The 19,980-nt window shown below is 33.1% G+C and overlaps 3 protein-coding genes across 3 annotated transcripts in view; 2 read left to right on the top strand and 1 right to left on the bottom strand.

The window, feature by feature from the left end:
* The window catches only part of LOC139496438 (uncharacterized), a 155,195-nt gene that overhangs the window by 21,130 nt on the left and 114,085 nt on the right, over positions 1–19,980 (bottom strand). The gene's annotated exons all lie outside the window — the stretch shown is intronic.
* LOC139495348 (uncharacterized) lies at positions 514–2,125 on the top strand. The gene is made up of 2 exons (XM_071283652.1): positions 514–876; positions 959–2,125. The coding sequence occupies exons 1-2, from the start codon at positions 514–516 to the stop codon at positions 2,123–2,125; spliced, it is 1,530 nt and encodes a 509-aa protein (XP_071139753.1).
* Positions 15,246–19,980, top strand: part of LOC139496439 (uncharacterized) — a 233,627-nt gene continuing 228,892 nt past the window's right edge. The window contains exon 1 of the mRNA XM_071285034.1: positions 15,246–15,530. The gene's annotated coding sequence lies outside the window, so the exon portion shown is untranslated. The remainder of the gene's footprint in view (positions 15,531–19,980) is intronic.

Below are 19,980 nucleotides of genomic sequence, written 5' to 3' on the forward strand. Positions count from 1 at the left end.
GATTTGAACCCACAAAAACGTAAATCTCGTGCTTTATTACCTTTCATTGGTTCATTAAGTAAAAGTTTCTTTGGAACAGCAACCATGGACGATGTCAACCTTTTGGCTAACCACATAAATAAATTGATAAAAAGAGATAGACAAATGAGTCATGCTTTGGAACAACATGGTTCACACATTTCATCTTTTATGAAAGTAGTAAATCATAGATTTGACAAGTTAAAGGAAGGCATAAATCTAAATCATTTATTGGCCAATCAAATCTTGTCTTCAAATAAACATTTTGAAATATTGATGGCAAATCTGTCCATGGTAGCATTCGAACAAGTCAGTAAAGCTAACGAAATTCAAGTTCAATTAGTAAATACTCTTTCTTCTATTCAGTCTCTCATAAATGGTAAAATCACACCTCATTTAATACCAGAACATGTTTTGAAAAAGACAATAAACGGTATCATTGATATCTTGCAGAGAGATTTTCCTAAATTTCATTTACTTTAAAACAAACCATCTATGTTCTATCAGAATGCCAAATTCTTTTTTACAAGGCATCATTCAAGGTTATATATCACAATGAAATTTCCAATTTCATCATTTTCATCAGCTTTAACATTGTACAAGATTTTGTCGTTTCCTCATCCTATCAGTCAAAAGAATACAACAAAAGCTTCTCAAATACTTGATTTACCAACTTATGTTGCAATAACGGCTAATCATCGTCATTATACAACTTTTAATTACGAAACCTTGTACAATTGTGAATTTGATAGGTACATCACATGTGATGTTTCGTTACCCATTCAAACCATTAAAACGTCAAGTTGTATTTTTGCATTGCTACATGATAACAAATCAGTATTGTTTTACCAATGTAATTTCAGATTGTAACCAGAATTGACAAAACCAAATATTTTTGAATTATCACCAGCATCAATTTTATTGACAAATGCTATTATAGCCTAAAGAGGTAACTTTAAAATGTCCAAATAAAACTTCAATATTACCAGGATGTCAATTTTGCGTTCAAAATATTCCTTGTAGTTGTACTCTACAAACTTCTACAATAACATATCATCCTCGTTTGATAAATTGTCAGGAAAAGTTACAAGAAAGTACAAGATTGTATCCAATAAACTTAGCATTATTACATGCATTTTTTGGTTTTGACAAGGTAAAATCTTATTTTGGCAATACATATTTCAAAACTGCAGTAAATATATCGATTCCAAATTTTAAATTTTACAATCATAAGTTTAATTCAATTTTAGCGTCAGATATTAAAGACCACTTAAATTTGAAGAAAATTGCTAAATCAGCAAAAAAGGATGAAACTATTTTTCAAAATCTAGCAGAACCTTTACTCGATGGTCAAATAACACTTGATTCGAATTGGCCAGACACTAACGGTTATCTAGCAATAGCATCAATAACCATAGGAGGAATTTCTTTTATAGGTTTTGTTTATATGTTTTTACAATTCAGATCGTTGAGAACTTCACTTTTGATTTTACAACAAGTTCATAATGTACATTCAAAGTCAACAGTACCATCTTTTCTTTTTGAAGCAGTCACACAAACAACTACTCAATCATTTTTAGATTCAGCTATCTATAATTTAGAATTTACTTGGGTACATGGATCTTTAATAGTAGGAGTTTTAATTTTAATACTTTTAATTTGTGTTTTAGTTCGCCTTTTCAAACATAAATCTCATAACACAACTATAATGTTAGACATTACTTCCGGAGGATCATGTGCTACAATTCCAGTTACATCATTTCCATTGTGTCCTTCTTATTGGGATATTCAACCCCCGGTCACTATTCAAAACGTTCAGATTTGTAATTTCCCGTTTGGAAAACTTTCAGTTGAGTGGCCAGGATTCAAAGTTATAAATAAATTGACAAAACAAAGCTTAACAGTTAAAACATGTTTCAAAGTTGGTTTGTTTAATTATTTCAAAATAAGGCGAATAATCAACCAACCATATTGTGCTTACATATTGATTGTACATCAAGGATTAGCTACACCTTTACAAGAAAATCAAGAACCTTTAATTCCCAAAATTCCACAGTATCAAGAATTTCAAAACAATCTGTATCCAAATTTAGAACCTTATTTATAGGCAGTCAAGCAAGGCATGACGTTTAAAAATAAACAGTAGCTATTCATGTCTTATGTATATATTTGTATTTGTTTAATTAATTTGTTTATATATGTCTAATATCTACTAGTTTTATATTGATAGCTTGTGTTTAAATACCGTTTTCGTTGCCAAGAGGATGTTACATAACATTTTACGATATTTCATTATCGGATTCCAGATAATCCTATGTGCGGACATTTAATATTCATTTCAGCCGTGACTTCGAACCAGTGTGGACATTTAAATATGTGAACAATTTATATAGTGAAACTTGGACAATTATTTTACCGAAAGTGAACAATATCTCATGCATATACTTATTTTGTGTCATGCCTTTATTACAGAATTTTTGTTGTGTGCTTTGAGGACAAAGCAATTTTTTAAGAAGAGGGTAATTGTGAGGAAATAAATTTTACTTTATTTTTGGTGAAACGGACAATCCATAATTTGAGAATAGTTTACATTAAAGCGACTTTAAATTAAAGTTGTAAAGAATTGATTAAATTCATTTTGCAAATATACTTAATAAAGTTAGTTACGTTATAACGGTCACTATAGATAAATCTTGTTAAATGTCAATATTACATGTGAAGCCTCAAGCTAAGTCAAACACTTTACAAGTTCGTTATGCAACTTTTCTTCGGTCAAATCGAATACACAGATAAATCAATTGATATATGGATTGAACCTTATCCAGTTACGAATTATTAAATAATACATCAAACAAAATATGTGATGTCCATGTATATCAAATAGCGGTCAGTTGGGTGTTTCCAACAACAAAAATGTGAGGAGAAAAGAAGGAAATTTATTAAGAAATTATTATAAGCTTTTAGCAAACGTATTAAACAAATAACTTACATGGGCCTCAGTTTATTGCTAACGAAAGTACTATATAAACCTGTTTCGCCCAACACTAGGCACTTCGGTGTTGCGGCATATTAAAATATAGAAACTTCATTTCTATTATTCACAGGTTAGTTGAACTATTTTTCGTTAAGTTTTAAGCAGTAAACTGAGTACTCGATAAAGATAAATTATTTTTATATTATTATTTATTCAAAAGCAAAGTTGTTCAAATTATTAAATTACTTGGTTTGAATGTTTATGCAAAGTTGTGTCAATATCAGATAAACAATTAATGCAATATTTAATTAAATAAACTGGAACATTATTTCTCTTTCTATTATCAAGTTTAAATGGACAACTTATTTACATGATTTAGGATGTTAACCTCATAAGGTCAACCGCTTATTTATATTCATATTATGGAAACTTCTTCAATTATTCTTTTTCTATATTTGTTATGTTTGTATATATATTATTATGTATTGTTAATTGTAATACATGACTTCGGTGTTGCGGCAGATTAAAATATAGAAACTGCATTTCTATTATTCACAGCCAAAACGTCCCACTCAAAGCCAAACTACGGCAGAGTTACAGGTCCGTCTTAATAACTACGAGACAGTAAAATAAGTCCTGATACTATCTTAAAACCTTATCATGAAAAATTATCTGAATTACTCCAGTTAGAAGTCAAAGCATTCTATTGTTTCGTGCAGCCTGACTTTAATACCAGTTGATTTTTTTTTTATTTGGATGCGTGGGACATGGAAGACATTTCGTGTAAAACTCGTGATATCAACAGATTGTAAATACGCCTCCCAATAGAATTATAAATAATTAAGCATGTGACAATTCTACTTCTATTTATATCAAATTAACTAAAATGAAACCTGAATTGGGGCCGCTGAAATGACCCAACAATATCGTTTTAAAAGCCGTAGGTTTGAACGCAAACATAAAGTTTTAGGTTACCAACAATTAATCAATGACATGTGAAATTAATTATTAGATTAAGAAAACGTTAATATGTTCGTGTTTTGTGCAAATGAAAATCATAGGACATCATTTATATCCATTTAGAAAATACGACGATACCAAGAGAATGTGATTTGACCACTAGTGCAACACTTAAAAGTCGGAAGAACACAGACGAAAATTAACAAATTAGTCCCCAAAAATACTCAGTAAACTAAAAAGTGATCACTCTAAACATTTATCTTAGAATAAGTAATAACTAATGTCATTCAACTCCCAGTTTTCAACTTTTTCTACATGTGCAGAAAATAAACAGGTGTCTTCTATTCCGTCCACAATTTATGGGAAAACTGAATCTACATTTAGAACCAAATTGAAATTGAAAGTACACATATATATATACACATGATTCATGTAAGATAAAAATATAACACGTCATTTCTTCTTTATTAAATTCCAATTTCGAACAGATTGCATTATTTGTATTATTTTATTGTGCCTGTGTGCATCATTTCAAATCAGAGAATATAATTTTGAAGTAACGTTTCATGCTCAAGTCTCGATATAAGATTATGAATGAGTAGAATATATACCATTACGGTTACAGAGAAGAGGTCAGGAAAGTTTAGTGACACTTGTACTTGCAATTTAACATTTAGTTGAATGTGAGGTGAAATGAGTTCAGACTTTTCATACATTTCGATGGCATTTTAAAGATTTGTGTCTTTAATTAAACCGAAGACAACTGCAAGGGATGCTTACACGACCTCAATGATTATCCAGGAAGATTTCGCACTCTGTCAGCTCTATGCTTTCACCTAGTTTATAATAATACAATAATTGAGAAGCCTATGGTGTACTAGCAGGGGCGGATTTAGCCATTTTAAAAAGGGGGTCCCAACCCCGGACAATTGGGGGGGGGGGGGGTCCAACTATATGTCCCCATTCAAAAACATTGATCGGCCTAAAAAAGGAGGGTTTTAACCCCCGGACACCCCCCTCCTGGATCTGCCAATGACTAGTCCAATAATGGAAGAATTTGGAGTTTCATATCATTTATCGTTTACATTCAACATTTTTTTTATTGGATATTACTTTTTTTTATTATCAACGTTGACCCCCGTCCAAAAAGAAAAGTATCCGATAAAAATCGTTGAATGTAAATCATTTTAAACTTCAAAGTCGTGTAGTAATAGACTAATGGTTTACTGGTTGTTATTCACTTTGGTTCAAGTCTGTCACTTCACAACATGGTATCTGTTTTTCGTAACTTTTTTTTCAAGAATAAGGCAGTTGATTTCCTCATTTGAAATGTTTTGCATTTTTCATATCGGAGTACTTTGTGGCCTACACATTATGTTTAATTGTTGAAGACAGTTTGGTTTTTAATAGTTAGTGCTTACATTGATTTATAGTAACCAGTGGCGGATAGTTGACTCATTGGATGTCATACCACATCTCCTTATTGTGTTATATAATACAAATAGGAAAGCTATGCATTTGCATTATGCAGAGGCTATATTTGTACGGCACTACGTTAGGTAAACCTTCCAATATACCCTCATCTTCTAGTAACACTCTAAATTTCCCAGACCATCATCCCGGATGGCCTCTGTTATGAACAAAACTTCCTTTTGTATTTATAGTTAACTTGTTCTCGTCCTGAACATGCATGCACTATTTGCCACTGGACATTAAGCAACCAACAATCATTCAATCAATTTAAATTCTTAAATGTAAATTTTAAACAAATAATGCATGGAACAAACAAATATTTTCTTATGTTACTGAAACTTCATTCAGCAAACACTACATCATTCTTTGTATTGTCATTTAGTTAAAGAAAAGGGAAAGTGATCGAGACGGGAAGTTTTGTAAAATAAAATATGTTTTGGCAGAGATGCGTCTTGAGCATGTGTGTAAACATGACTAATGAAATATGTTTATAATATAGACTATATTGTGTGCAAATCCTCAGATTAACAACATGCAGAAATGACGAACGTAAAAATATGCAGAAAATAGGTCTACTTTTTTTTAAATACAAACATGCAGAATTAAGATTGAAAACGAGGTGTATACACGATCCTGATATTAAAACCGATCAATTCGTTCTGACAACACTGTCTTAACTGGGACAAATTCAAACTCGATATTTGATTCATAAAAGAATAAAACAATTTATGCAAGCATTAAAGAAGGTTCGGAAATCACTCTTATATAGAAAGATGAAATTTTAAAAGTCTACGGTAAATTTCTTTCATTTGCGGAAAATTTATTACAAACTTGCATTTTCTTTTGCGACAGAAATATTATTTAAAATTAGTTAGTTTATTTCCTTAATAATTTAAAACCTTAGATCATTTGTATTACATAGGAAGATGGGTAATACACACACACACGACATTGCTACGACATTGTACGGTATAATAGAGTTACGACGTAGAAGTTGTGGCGACGTTACTGTAGACAATGACGTCGCCGTATTATTTAAATGGTCCAGCCAAAAAAACAAACTTCAACAAGGAGTAGCGTAAAAACTAGCACGGTAGCTTTCTTTGCACTGATGGATTCGTCTTCCATTTTTGAATCGTATATCAATTTTAAAAAGAAATATATTGACCAACAAAATAGAAAATCTTGATACTGTAAAAATATCTGCTAATTTTGATGATTTTCCCTATATATTCTTTGCATTTTTGGAGTGTCATGCTGTTAATTTCAACGGCTTGTATCTCAAAACCGAACAAATCCGGAAAACAAGTCTTATTCGGTAGGTCTCATTCATGAAAGGGAAGGGGATTGTATTTCCGACGTAAGGAACATATCCGATATCATTTCTTAAAAGGTTATGTCATAACGGTCAACCAACTCGTAGTGGCGTCCGTAAAGGGATGATCTCAACTTCACCATTTTGAACTCTTGGTGGTTTAATAGCTTCCTTGTTAGCAGCAACCCTCTTTCCAAAAAATCATGATAGGAAATGCAAACACGGGAATATCGCGTCAATCGGGAGATAAATACCCCATATGCAGGTGCTGCTAGAATGTTGCCACTCATAAATGGAAAATGAGACTTAAACTAGAGACTTATACTCAAAAGAGAAATTTTAGCTCTTAAATGGGCTATGACCGAAAAATTCAGAGACTATTTGATAGGAAATAAATTTATAGTTTATACCGATAACAATCCTTTATGTTACCTGCAAACTGCAAAACTGGGTGCGACTGAAATGAGATAGGTTTCTCAACTTGCATAATTTGACTTCGAGGTCAAATATTGATCAGGACAATCTTATGTCAATGCTGATTTATCAAGCAGGAATGCATTAGATGTTACGACAAATATTAGAAAAATAGTACAAAGTTCTTCTTTAAACAAATTACGAGAGGGTAAAAACAACAATGTACAACACATGCATATCAACCAAATAAATTTGAATGATCAAATAAAGACAATGTCAACATTTCCAGAGTATACTGGAGATGAAATTAAACAATTACAAAGTAGTGATAATGTTCTCTCTGTTGTTTTGAATTTTGTAGAGCAGGGTAAACTAACTACATAAAGGCTGACGAAACAAACGAAACCAGTGAAGAAGTTACTGAGGAAATTTGATTCATTGGTGATAGACAACGGTATCATATACAGGAAGATAAATGACATAGAATGTGGTGAGTGTAAACAGTTAGTAATACCAGAAACATTGAAACACTACGTTTTTGAAACACTACACAATTTATCCGGACACCAAGGTACAGAAAGAACATTAGCGTAATTGCATAAACGATGTTACTCGTCAGATATGGTAAACGATATAAAGAGGACGTAACATGTGAACGTTGGCACAGAATTTTCGGACTTTCAATGTCATGTTAAGTCTTTTGACGAGGATAAGATGATTGAACCAAGGGAACGGACAAGAGGACATGGGGGGGGGGGGGGGGGTGGGGGGGCTGTGCTATATGCATGCGCAAGAAATTTGACCAGTTCTCTGAATTACTCCCAGATGGTGGAAACAGAATTATCGCTTTAAAATTAAAGTACGAAAAGCCATTAATACTTATCTGCGCTTACATGCCAACAAGAGGCAGCAATACACAGGATGACTATCAAGCCATACTGGATGAAATAGCAGAAATTATGGAAAAATATAGTGCTACCGCTGACATTATTCTGGGTGGAGATATGAATGCTTCACTTCACAGAAAGGATTGGATTTGCAGAGATAAAACATTCAAAAAATTTCTAGAGGAGCAAAAACTATTCATTCCAAATCAATGTCGTAGGCAAAATACATTTTATCATTATAATGGGAGGGATGAATCTCAAATAGATTATATCATACAGAGTAAAGAAATTATCTTTATGTACACAACATTTATGAGAGAACCAGAAAACACCTCAACTCATGACCCAGTACTGGTGTTACTCCAGGGTGCAATACCAATACAGGATACTCAAAATATAAGAAAACAGACTAAACGAATCATCTGGAAGAAAATAGATAAACAAAAATATGCAAAGGACGTAGAAGATGACTTAAAATTATTTAGCTCAGATATCACCTGTGAAAATGCTGCAGAGAAAATACAACAACTCTGTACCATACTAAATAAAAACGCAGAAAAGCAATTTAATCAACCCGTCAAAAAGCGTAAAAAGAGAAAAATATGTTGGAGCCCGGACATAGCCGCAGCAGCAAAAATAAGCAAAGAGTGCTATGGAAAATGGAAGTCATTAGGAAAGCAAAAAGATCCTACTCAGAGTGCATATATTGAACTAAAAATTAGTAAGAAGGTACTCAGAAGTACACAGCGTAAATCGGCTGCACAAAAGCGAAATGAAAAATACGAACGAATTATGGAACTAAACGAAAATGATAGTGAAGGTTTTTATCAGCTTATTCGTCAACAAAGAGACCCTGGGAATACCTGTGCATCAGCATTCATCTTTAAGGAAGAAATTATCAACACAGACCCTGAAATAAGAGAAGCCTGGGCGGACTACTTTTACGATCTAGCTACACCATCTGAAAATCCAAACTTTGACCCAATCTTTAAAAACCATGTAGAACAAGATGTACAAAACCTACATAAATATTTTTTAGAAGAAACTCAACACAATATAGAACATGTATCAACTGACGTTGTGGAAAAAACAATTTTATCTTTTAAAAATGGGAAATCACCAGATGAACTAAATATATCCGCTGAACATCTTAAATATGGTGGATCTTCATTAATATCTATTTTAGCTTTTATTATAAACTTCTTGTTTAAACATGTACATATACCAGCACTTATCAAAAGTGGAATAGTGTGCCCGGTTTTTAAGAGTGGTGGAAAGCCAAAGGATGACCCAAACTCATATAGAAAAATAACAATTACAAGTTCAGTGGGCAAAGTTGTGGAGAAGATACACTTATCTAGAAATGAAAATAAAATATTAGAAAGACAAAGTAGTCTACAAAAAGGATTCACAAAGGATGAAAGTCCATGTATTGCGGCACTTATCATTACGGAACTAATAATGGAGGCAAATAAAAGGAAATCAAGCCTTTACATTGCTCTGATGGATGCCAGAAAAGCCTTCGATATACTATGGCATTTAGGACTCCTAAGAGAAATGCACAAATCAGGACTTGAGGGAAACAACTGGCTATTTTTTGAAAATTGGTATACAGAATTGACATCAAAAGTAAAATGGAAAGGAGAAATCTCCCATCAAATCATAGAACAACAAGGAGTACGACAAGGAGGAATATGGTCCCCGTCAGCATATACAATATTCGTCAACTCCCTACTAACAACATTTGAAGAAACCCAAATCGGAGCCACCATTGGCTCAATATACTGTGGTATTCCAACTGTGGCTGATGATGTCACATTAATTACAACCGACCCATATGAACTTCAGACCATGCTGGATATCCAATCGAGTTTTGCAAACAAGAACAGATACGAAATAAGTGAACAAAAGTCTGTGGTACATACCTTTAACGATTCTTCAGAATGTAATTGGCATTTAAATGGCAAACTTATGGCTACCCCAACGTCATCAACACATCTAGGAATTGAGAGGGACAATACCTCAAATACAGGCACAAAACTAGTCGTAAAAAAACGGATCATTACAGCAATGAGAACAGTATATGCACTGATGGGTGCAGGTCTTCACGGACTTAACGGAGTAAACCCAAAAGCTGCAATTCATCTGATTCAAACATACGTTCTACCTCGATTGTTATATGGTCTCGATGTCATCACACTTACTACTGAAGACATGAAAAACCTCTCCACTTATTTTCGGAAACTCTTGCGACAAATTCAACACCTGCCAGACAGAACTGCAAACGTAGCTTCACATCTTCTTCTTGGACGGATTACCATTGAATCAGAAATACATAAACGAATACTGAAAACCTTTGGAAATATCATAAGAAATGAAAACTCAATTGAAAGAAAATTAGCTATCAGACAGCTAGCAACAAAATCTCTACAATCTGGTAGCTGGTTTACAAAAACTGTTGAAAATGCCAATATATATGACCTACCGTCGCCATATGATATTATAGATAACCCAACCGGGAAACAACTTTGGAAAAACCTGGTAAAAAAAACCGTCAATGATCACTGTATAAAACAAATGATAAGTGAAGCAAAATCGAAATCTACTCTGTCTCGCCTAAATTATGAAAATGTCAAAGAAGGGAAAATACATAACATATGGAAAAGCTGTGGCACAAATCCATATGCCATCACATCTGCCTCCTTAAAGGCAAAGTTAGCAACAGGGACAATATACCTGCAATAGCATCGAGCTAAATTTAGCAATGGACATGTGTCGCCTATTTGCCAGTTATGTGCAGAGGAAGAAGAAGATATACTTCACTTCATATTAAAGTGCTCTAAGCTACAATATATAAGAGATGATTTTCTACATATGATAGGCGAGGTATTGACAGAAAACCTAGAGGATCAGGATCTTATCCAAGAATTAATAACCAATGACGAACATTTGTGTCAGCTAGTTATTGACTGCTCAAAATTTAGATTTTTAAATGAGAATGCACAGAATAGAATAGAAACATTATCGAGAGGTCTGTGTCATAAATTATTCCAGCAACAGGCAATATTAATTGAACAGTGATTAAAAGCGTGTAATACCGAGCTGAAAAGAAGGGTCATACCAAAAGATAGAACATTTTGTTGTATATACTGTATTTACATTTTACCGTTTTTAATATGAAAGAAGCAACTTTTATATTTGAATGATGGATGACTTTTTATGCATACCAGAATAGTGTAAATATTGGTGATAGGGTCACATCCCCCAGAGGAGATAAATTAATATCTCTTTTATAGTTTTAAAGGTTTTATATATCTTGTAAACATAATCTTGAGGATTTTAACCGCGAGTGATATTACACCGATTCTAGGATTGGTGGTTCTTCTGACATAGGAGGGAGTTGCAGTACAGGTAAACGTTGTTTAGTTGCTAAAAATCCTTTACCAAAGGTTCGTCCATCAATGGGTTCGTTAATAGCATGTTAAGCATTAAATATTCTAGCTATGGATTTTACAGTTTTGAAAAAATCTGTAATGGTTGAGAAAATGTTTTAGTACTAACGGATGTGTTTACTTAATTTTTTAGACAAGCATTTCCGACAAAACACCAGCAAGCAACAACCGTCGCTAAAGTATTGATTAAATATAAAAAAGAAGATGTGGTATGCTTGCCAATGAGACAACTATCCACAAATGACCAAAATGACAAAGACATCAACAACTACTAGGGCAAAAATGCCACATATGTGTCACGCATGTACCTAAAAACGCATGTGTCACAGGTGTGTTACATGCGTTATACACATGTTTCTTGACACGCATGGGAATCATGCGTGATACACATGCGTTCACATGCGTAACACACGCATGTGAATCACATGTGTCAGAAATACACCTGTGTCACGCATGTGTTGGATAACGCATGTGACCCATGTGATATTTGCATGTGTAACACATGTATAGTAAAACGCATGTGTAACGCATGTGTGACACAGGCAAATTTTTTTGACGTGAAGTTAATTTTTCACATGATTTTTAGGTAAAATTATCACTTGAAATTCACCAACAAAAAAAATTAAAAAATCAAAAATCAAAAATTGTTTATTTTAAACATCTAATACCTTGCATTTGCCTTGTAAGACATATATTCCATTGAAAATCTTAATTTACTTTTAAAAAAATCTATTTTCAGTGAAATTCATGTGAATAATTCATAATAACAATGTTCATGTGAAAAAGTTAAATCAATTTTATCTGAATTAAAACATGGAATTATTTAGAGAAATTCAACATTCTTGAGTTCAATTTTTGTAACATACATGTACATGATGTATGAGATACAAATTCACCTGAATTTTACTTAATTCCAAAATTTACTCCATTTTTTATTTGAAGAATTTAATCATCAAAGCTGTTCACCTTTTTCTGAAGATTTTCCATAAAAGGGGCACATACATTGTATATAAATCATCAAATGATTATAATACTTATTTTTATTTGGCATAGATTATCTCCCTTGATAGTGGATTAGATGTAACTACATTTTTTTTTAAATATTTATCTCTTGTTGTCATAAGGGTGGAATTTGTATATATGCATATGTGTGTGTATAATATCTGGTTTTAGTTTCCTAGATACCTAGATTAATTTGAAGGACTAATATTGCTTTATCAGTAATATCTCTATGATTCTAGGATTAAACAAATGTTTTCTAGAGGTTATTGATGTGTAAACCAGGGTGATTAACTCAAACACTGAATAAAAGTCCTTTGGTAATGTTTGTGAGTAAAAGCCCCGGTTTAGACATTTTATTAAAATAACCTCTAGGAAAACTGTTTAATCATTAAAATTCTTAAACCAACATATATGTTATAGACTAGTAGACTAGTCTTAGGCAAAACAGGTGCTTCATGCAGTAAGTTATGGCACTTAATTAAAGATTTGCATATCTTATTTAGGATTTTCTTATGTATAGCCCTTTTGTTATACAAATGTCTGAATGTATATGTACATGAACATTGTACATGTGAGGCTAAATTAAAAATTACCTGGTTTGGTTGTTCAAACAAACGTGACCAATACATGAATGTTGACCATTCTGATTATCTATCCAAGTACAAAACTATGCTAACAAGAAAATACACATGAGCATATAGAATGTACTTGAAAAAGTTTCAGAGTATTTGAGGTCTAAGGTAATCTATCCTGTCAGTCAATGCGGCTCATAAGGTTTAGGGGAAAGAAACACTACTATCGTGTTTAAATCACAACAAACACCAGTCACTTAGTCTAAGATCGTCTAATACTTCCTGGGCCTCCCGTAGGCTTAAACCTTGTTCAATGTATAGAATAATATACCTGTAACCATATAACTTTATTATACATTTCTTCATCTTTTGTTTTGGATAAAAGCAAAGGGCATAATAACCTGCCTCTGTTTAGTTTTTAGCAAGCATTTGATGGTGGGTTTACTGTTATAAACTTACCACCTCCACGTTTGATCACCTTCTTAGTGTTGTCAAAAGTTACACATGCTTGTGTTCTTTCAAAGTTTATAACATGTGAAATATAAAATGTCCCCAGTTTCTCTATTCTATCTATAACTTAAAGGGTACGTAAATATAAATGTTGCTGCCTTCCCGGCATTGTGAGGGAACTAAAGAACTGAGTTGTTTAAGAATAGATCAACCACGAATTTGAATATTGGATCAACAGTGATAATATTTTTAATCTGTGATACATATTAAACAGTCTTGTTATGAAATTATGGACAGATTTCTCCGGCCTGCAGGTGAAAATAAGACTTTTTAATGCCAAGATTAAAAAAATACAACACATAGTCTTTAGCTGTGGGTTTGTTGTTCACAGTGAAATCGAAACAGGATACCAATTGCAATAGTAGTTTATAACCATACATCTATAATGAATTGAGAAAAGTCAAAAGAACGAAAGGTAAAAACGACAGTAACCGTTGGACTTACCATCACATAAAAACTAAAATTGTGCCATGCAGTGATCATGATGGACCTATAAATTTTCATAAGAGTCCCACTGTCGGGCTGCTTAAGAGATGGCCTCTCTAGCCATGCTTCACTGGTACCTAAATCATCAATAAAGTTTTGCCCACATAAAGGGAAGGGGCACAGTGCTCTAAATCCACCTATGAGCAACACGTACCTCCAAAATCACAGGCACTCGTCTACGAATTTGTTTTCCCTATATACCTTAAAATTCTCTATATACCTTAAAAAGGTATACACAGGTGGGTTTTTAGATGAGTGCTTGTGTCCAAAATACATGAGTGAGTTCAGTTACTGTGAATGATTAAATTGAGAAAACAGTTATACGAACTTCATCAGGACTTCCTGCTCAACATGTGGCAACCTATAATGTTTTAGAATATTTCAAGTGACGGCAAATTTAGTAAGTAAACCTTTGATTTGATTGTTCATATTGACAAACATGTGAAGATAAGAACTGGTGAGCTTTTCGTTGAATATATGAGAAGATTGTGTTAAAAATGTTTGCATAGTTCATGTCAGAGTTAAAAATTATAAAACAAAGGATGTTCTTATTTAATTTCCCATTCTCGATTCCAGACTGTCTCTCTCATCTCATTAGACGTAAATGCGCGTCGAATACGGAAACCGGGAAATCTTTCACCGTGGCCGTTTTTTATACTATGACGCAAAAGGACGTGCGTCTGCTGATTTTACTGTTTGAAAGGATGATACAAAGATTTAAACAGATGGTTCAAAAAGCTATTGTAAACAGATATATTGAAATGGGTTGCATTGTCGATTAACTGGAAGAAATCGGGGAACGAAACATACATTTAAGAAAGTGTAGGTAGTGTATTGTTTGTGTACTTGGACCATCATGTCAGACCATGGGAAAGCGTTATGACCAAATGTCAAAATATTATGAAAGGTAAATATCATAGACCCCCATCATAATCATGCACATTTTTAGGAAGATGATAGTATTATACCTTCATGAAAAACATAGGGGTCACTGTATTCATGTCATGCATGTAAACCAGAAAATCAGTCAAAAATTTACAAAAAGTTTCAAAACGGAAGCAAGTCAACTCGCCCCACTGGTAAAACGCCCCACATCTTTAACAACAGGACCTTCTTTTTTTTTTAAATCGCCGAACTCTTGTTGAGGGAGCTTAGTCTATGCCACCAATGTGACCATTTGTATTGAATTGGATACAATTCAGTGGGTGGTGGGGGTTTGATTGAAATTGAATATAAAAGCCAGGATAAAAAAAGGGTAACTTTGACAACTATGGACAATGCAGGATAACATTTTCATCTTAGCCAGCCCCCTCCCCCCTTTTTCCCCAAAAAAACCCTAGTCCAAATAGCTATAAATAACTACCCAAACCCTTGAAAATCAAGTGGTTATACATCTTATCGCTAATCCCGGCTGACCTGGCCGCTTGAACTTTTGACGCATACAACAATCACATTTCCATTGTACATGTGGCATCATATATTTTGTATTGTGACGTTAAAATTTTACAGGGACCTGTGTGATATCCAGTAATGGGATAAAATCACGAGGGCATTTCCAGCCATTTAAAAAGAGGAGTTCCCAACCCAAAGCAAAGGGGGCCTGAGGGTTCCAACTATATGTCCCCCTTCAAATGCATTGATCAGCCAAAAAAGGGGGATCCCTTATAGATAAAAATATTTTTAAGTCTGACAGTGTGGCCCTGGTTAAAAATATAATTGTCATCATAAAACTGCATTTGCGGCCATCAAATCAACAATGGACGGTGGCAAATCTTCAACTACTGTACTGTTATTCCGATTCGAATGCATAACAAAAAGAAATAGTATGTTCATGATGTTAGAGCTTGAAAAAATGTATAAATTTGACATACTAGTACAAAAAAAATCCGCAAAACTTCATGAATGAATTTTGCGCAAAGAACTTACATTTTGTAAGTCATGGCTTAATGTGACTTGAATCTTCATAGAAATGAAAACGTTCAAATTGGAAACTTTTTTTAAAAGTTACCTCTTTGATACAAATTCGAATAAAATAACTTTAAAACGGCGAATTCAAGATGGTGTTGTTCCATTAATGACAACATGTAGTTAACCAATCAATTCAAAATTCAGATCCCTCATTAGTTATCCCTGGTCATGCTGGTTAGCTGTGCAATTGACGGTAAACTTTAGCCAATTGTAGGATAAAAATTGCATTTAATAGAATCACTTATTTACTACATGCATTATTTAATGTTTGTATTTATTGGAGAAAACATTTATTTAACTACTCTTGCATACTTGGTGATTTGCAAAAAATTGCAAAGAAACCTGTTAATTGTATCTTAATATATCTTTAAATATAGTTTTTTAGCCCACTCAAAATCATGCTTTTAGGACCCCCTGTTGTACTTAGGAAGTGGACATCTCAAGAAGATTAAAGGTCTACTTTACCATGTTTGCATGTACAAATGTTAGTAATGTAAATTTTAAAAATAAAAAATGTAGTATGATTGGCACGCGTTATTCAGCGTGCACCAAATTTGTATGCCCCACCTACAACAGTAGAGTGGCAGCCGCATTATGTTTTTTGGTCTATTCGTCCGTCTGTCCCCCTTCAGGTTAAAGTTTTGTTTAGGCCATGTGGAAAAAAAATGATAGTTCCCCTACATGCCCTAATCCAATCTTTTTTTTTACCGCCGGGTCATTCAATTTTTCTGTAAAACAAAAATGATATTAAAATGCATGTACCCTAAGACAACTAAAAGTGTTGGAAATATGCAAGATTATAGTTCTGCGAAAGAAACAAAACAAATATATATAAAAGTATGCATGGTTACAAAAAAAGCTGCCTGCCGGGTTTACAAAAAAATCTCATGTTAGGGGAAACCAACAATTTATTATCCATGGCCTTACACTAATGAAAAAAGACAGAGATCAAATGACATCAAAGTTACCAACTATATATGTCACCATACATCCTTTAACAATGAGCAAAGCCCATACATTATACCATATCATGTAAATTCTGAAATTAATGTATGCATTTATTATTGCTAATTTGTCTTAAATGCGATTTTATTTTTTTTGATTTTGAGAAAAATCCTGTTTTTAAAATATTTTTAAATGTGGGTTTAAATTATTGCATTTACAACTCTGTTGCATTTTAGCATTAATAAAAACCGCAATAATTTCTGAATTTACAGTAGTCTGACAGCTTTATAAAAGACCCTAAATGAAAATAAAAAATGTGTAAAACAATTCAAACAAGAATACTAACAGACTTAATTATTCTTTCATTGTGTAATCATACGTTTTTTGATTGAGTTAAGTCTGCCAATTGATATTTTATCGTATGTTTTTATATGTTGTGATGTTATGCTATTGTTTCAGAAAAATGGAGAAGGTTTGGGCCCATTAAAACGTTTAATCCCGCTGCAAATGTTTGCACCTGTCCTAAGTCAGGAATCTGATGTACAGTAGTTGTCGTTTGTTTATGTAATATATACGTGTTTCTCGTTTTTCGTTTTGTTTATATAGATTAGACCGTTGGTTTTCCCGTTTGAATGGTTTTACACTAGTTATTTTGGGGCCCTTTATAGCTTGTTGTTCGGTGTGAGCCAAGGCTCCGTGTTGAAGGCCGTACTTTAACCTATAATGGTTTAATTTTTGAATTGTTGTTAGGATGGAGAGTTGTCTCATTGGCACTCATACCACATCTTCCTATATCTATTAACAACAAATTAAAGGAAAACCTGCACCACTGAATTACAAACTCCTGACATGGTACAGGCACATACTAATATACAGGATGTGATTGGGGCTGGACTATATAGTTAGCAATTTGTGGTGCCAAAATAAACCCACCTATATATATATATATATATATATATATATATATATATATAAAAGAAGATGTGTTATGATTGCCAATGAGACAATCGTCAACAAGAGAGCAAAATGACACAGAAATTAACCATAGTTACTACTAGATCACCGTACAGCCTTCAACAATGAGCAAAGCCTATACCGCATAGTCAGCTATAAAAGGCCATGAAATAAAACTGTAAAACAATTCAAATGAGAAAAGTAACGGCCTTATTTATATAAAAAAAATGAACGAAAAACAAATATGTAACACATAAACAAACGACAACCACTGAATTACAGGCTCATGACTTTGGACAGGCACATACATAACCCCAGTCCTGGTACATGATGTGAAAAGGGATTAACTCATCAGATCTATTCCATGTATACAAAGAAGAAAGACATCTATTGACTAACAAAAACACACACAAAACGTGCTTTTTGACAGAAAATCTATTGGCATGCTGCACGATACATGAAAGGTTGTTCTTTTGTTAAATGCCGGATATACATGATACATTGTATATGGATTAAAACAGAAATGACAACGTGCTACGTTCGAACATGACTTTAATCTTTTCTATATCATGTATATGAAAATGGTGTATTTTAACCTTTTTGTCTATTAACTTAAAACAGCAAAACAAGATCTAATAAACATCTTACGGTAATTAATGCCTGAAATGATTTTTTAACTCTATAGAGCAGAATATATCAATTAAAGTCAGAAAGTTCATTCTGTATTTTTTAGCTACATGTAAGATGCTGTTGATCTTCTTTCTGTTGTTTGCTTACATGTTGTTTGCATTCACTCAAAAGAAAAGTATATATATATACATGTAGTAAAGGTATAAATTAGTGAGCATCAGTTCAACATGTTCATACTACAATGTACATCTAGTTTTTGTCTGGACTTCTTGATTAAATAATTTAGATTTACAATTTTAGCTTGTTACCAAAAGAATGGAAAGTACAGTATTAAAACCACTGGTGAACATGTACTATACATGTACATTGTAGGTGTGAATGTCCTGAAAAAAGAACAGATATCAAAGTATGTTCATCTGTAGAATTGCAGTTAATTTTGATAATTTGATGTACTGGTAACTTATGTTTTAAGTATAATTGTACATGTACACTGTTGCTGATTTTTCTATCTTTCCAATGTCAAGTATGCTTCAATGCACCCTTACCCTAATCCCCTCTGACTGCCCCGTACAAACACACTTGAGATGTCAGAAGTTCAAATAATCATAGCATCTGCATTACAAGCCTACCTAGGTAGACTGGCCTACCCAATGTATATTTTTGCTGAAATTAAGGGTTTAAAACTTTTGAAAACTGTTGAAAATCAGTTAGACTTTTTATGGGCATTATGTTTTTTAGTCTGTTTGTTTGTTCGTCTGTCTGTCCGTCCGTCATGTCAAAGTTTTTGGTCAAGGTAGGTTTTGATGATGTTGAAGTCCAAAAACTTGAAACTTAGTACACATGTTCCCTATGATATAATTTTTCTAATTTAAATGCCAATTTAGAGTTTTACCATATTTTCACGGTCCACTTAACATAAACTAGAGGCTCTAAAGAGCCTGTGTCGCTCACCTTGGTCTATGTGCATATTAAACAAAGGACACACATGGATTCATGACAAAATTGTATTTTGTTGATGGTGATGTGTTTGAAGTTCTTACTTTACTGAACGTTCTTGCTTCTTACAATTATATCTATAATGAACCTTGCCCATTAGTAACAGAGAAAAATATTTGGTAAAAATTTACATAAATTTACCGAGTTAATGAAAATTGTTAAAAATTGACTATAAAGGGCAATAACTCCTTAAGGGGTCAATTGACCATTTAGTCATGTTGACTTATTTGTAGATCTTACTTTGCTGAACATTATTGCTGTTTACAGTTTATTTCTATCTATAATAGTATTCAAGATAATAACCAAAAACGGCAAAATTTCTTTAAAAATTACCAATTGGAGGGCAGCAAGCCAACAACCGATTGTCCAATTCATCTAAAAATTTCGGGCAGATAGATATTGACCTGATAAACATTTTTATCCC

Source organism: Mytilus edulis, chromosome 11 (assembly GCF_963676685.1).
Source record: "Mytilus edulis chromosome 11, xbMytEdul2.2, whole genome shotgun sequence".
Classification (NCBI taxonomy): Eukaryota; Metazoa; Mollusca; class Bivalvia; order Mytilida; family Mytilidae; genus Mytilus; species Mytilus edulis.

Coding starts and splice junctions, on each gene's coding strand:
- LOC139495348 (XM_071283652.1), top strand. CDS start 514: ATGTTCTATCAGAATGCCAAATTCTTTTTTACAAGGCATCATTCAAGG. Junction 877..958: donor TATTGTTTTACCAATGTAAT/TTCAGATTGTAA, acceptor ATGCTATTATAG/CCTAAAGAGGTAACTTTAAA.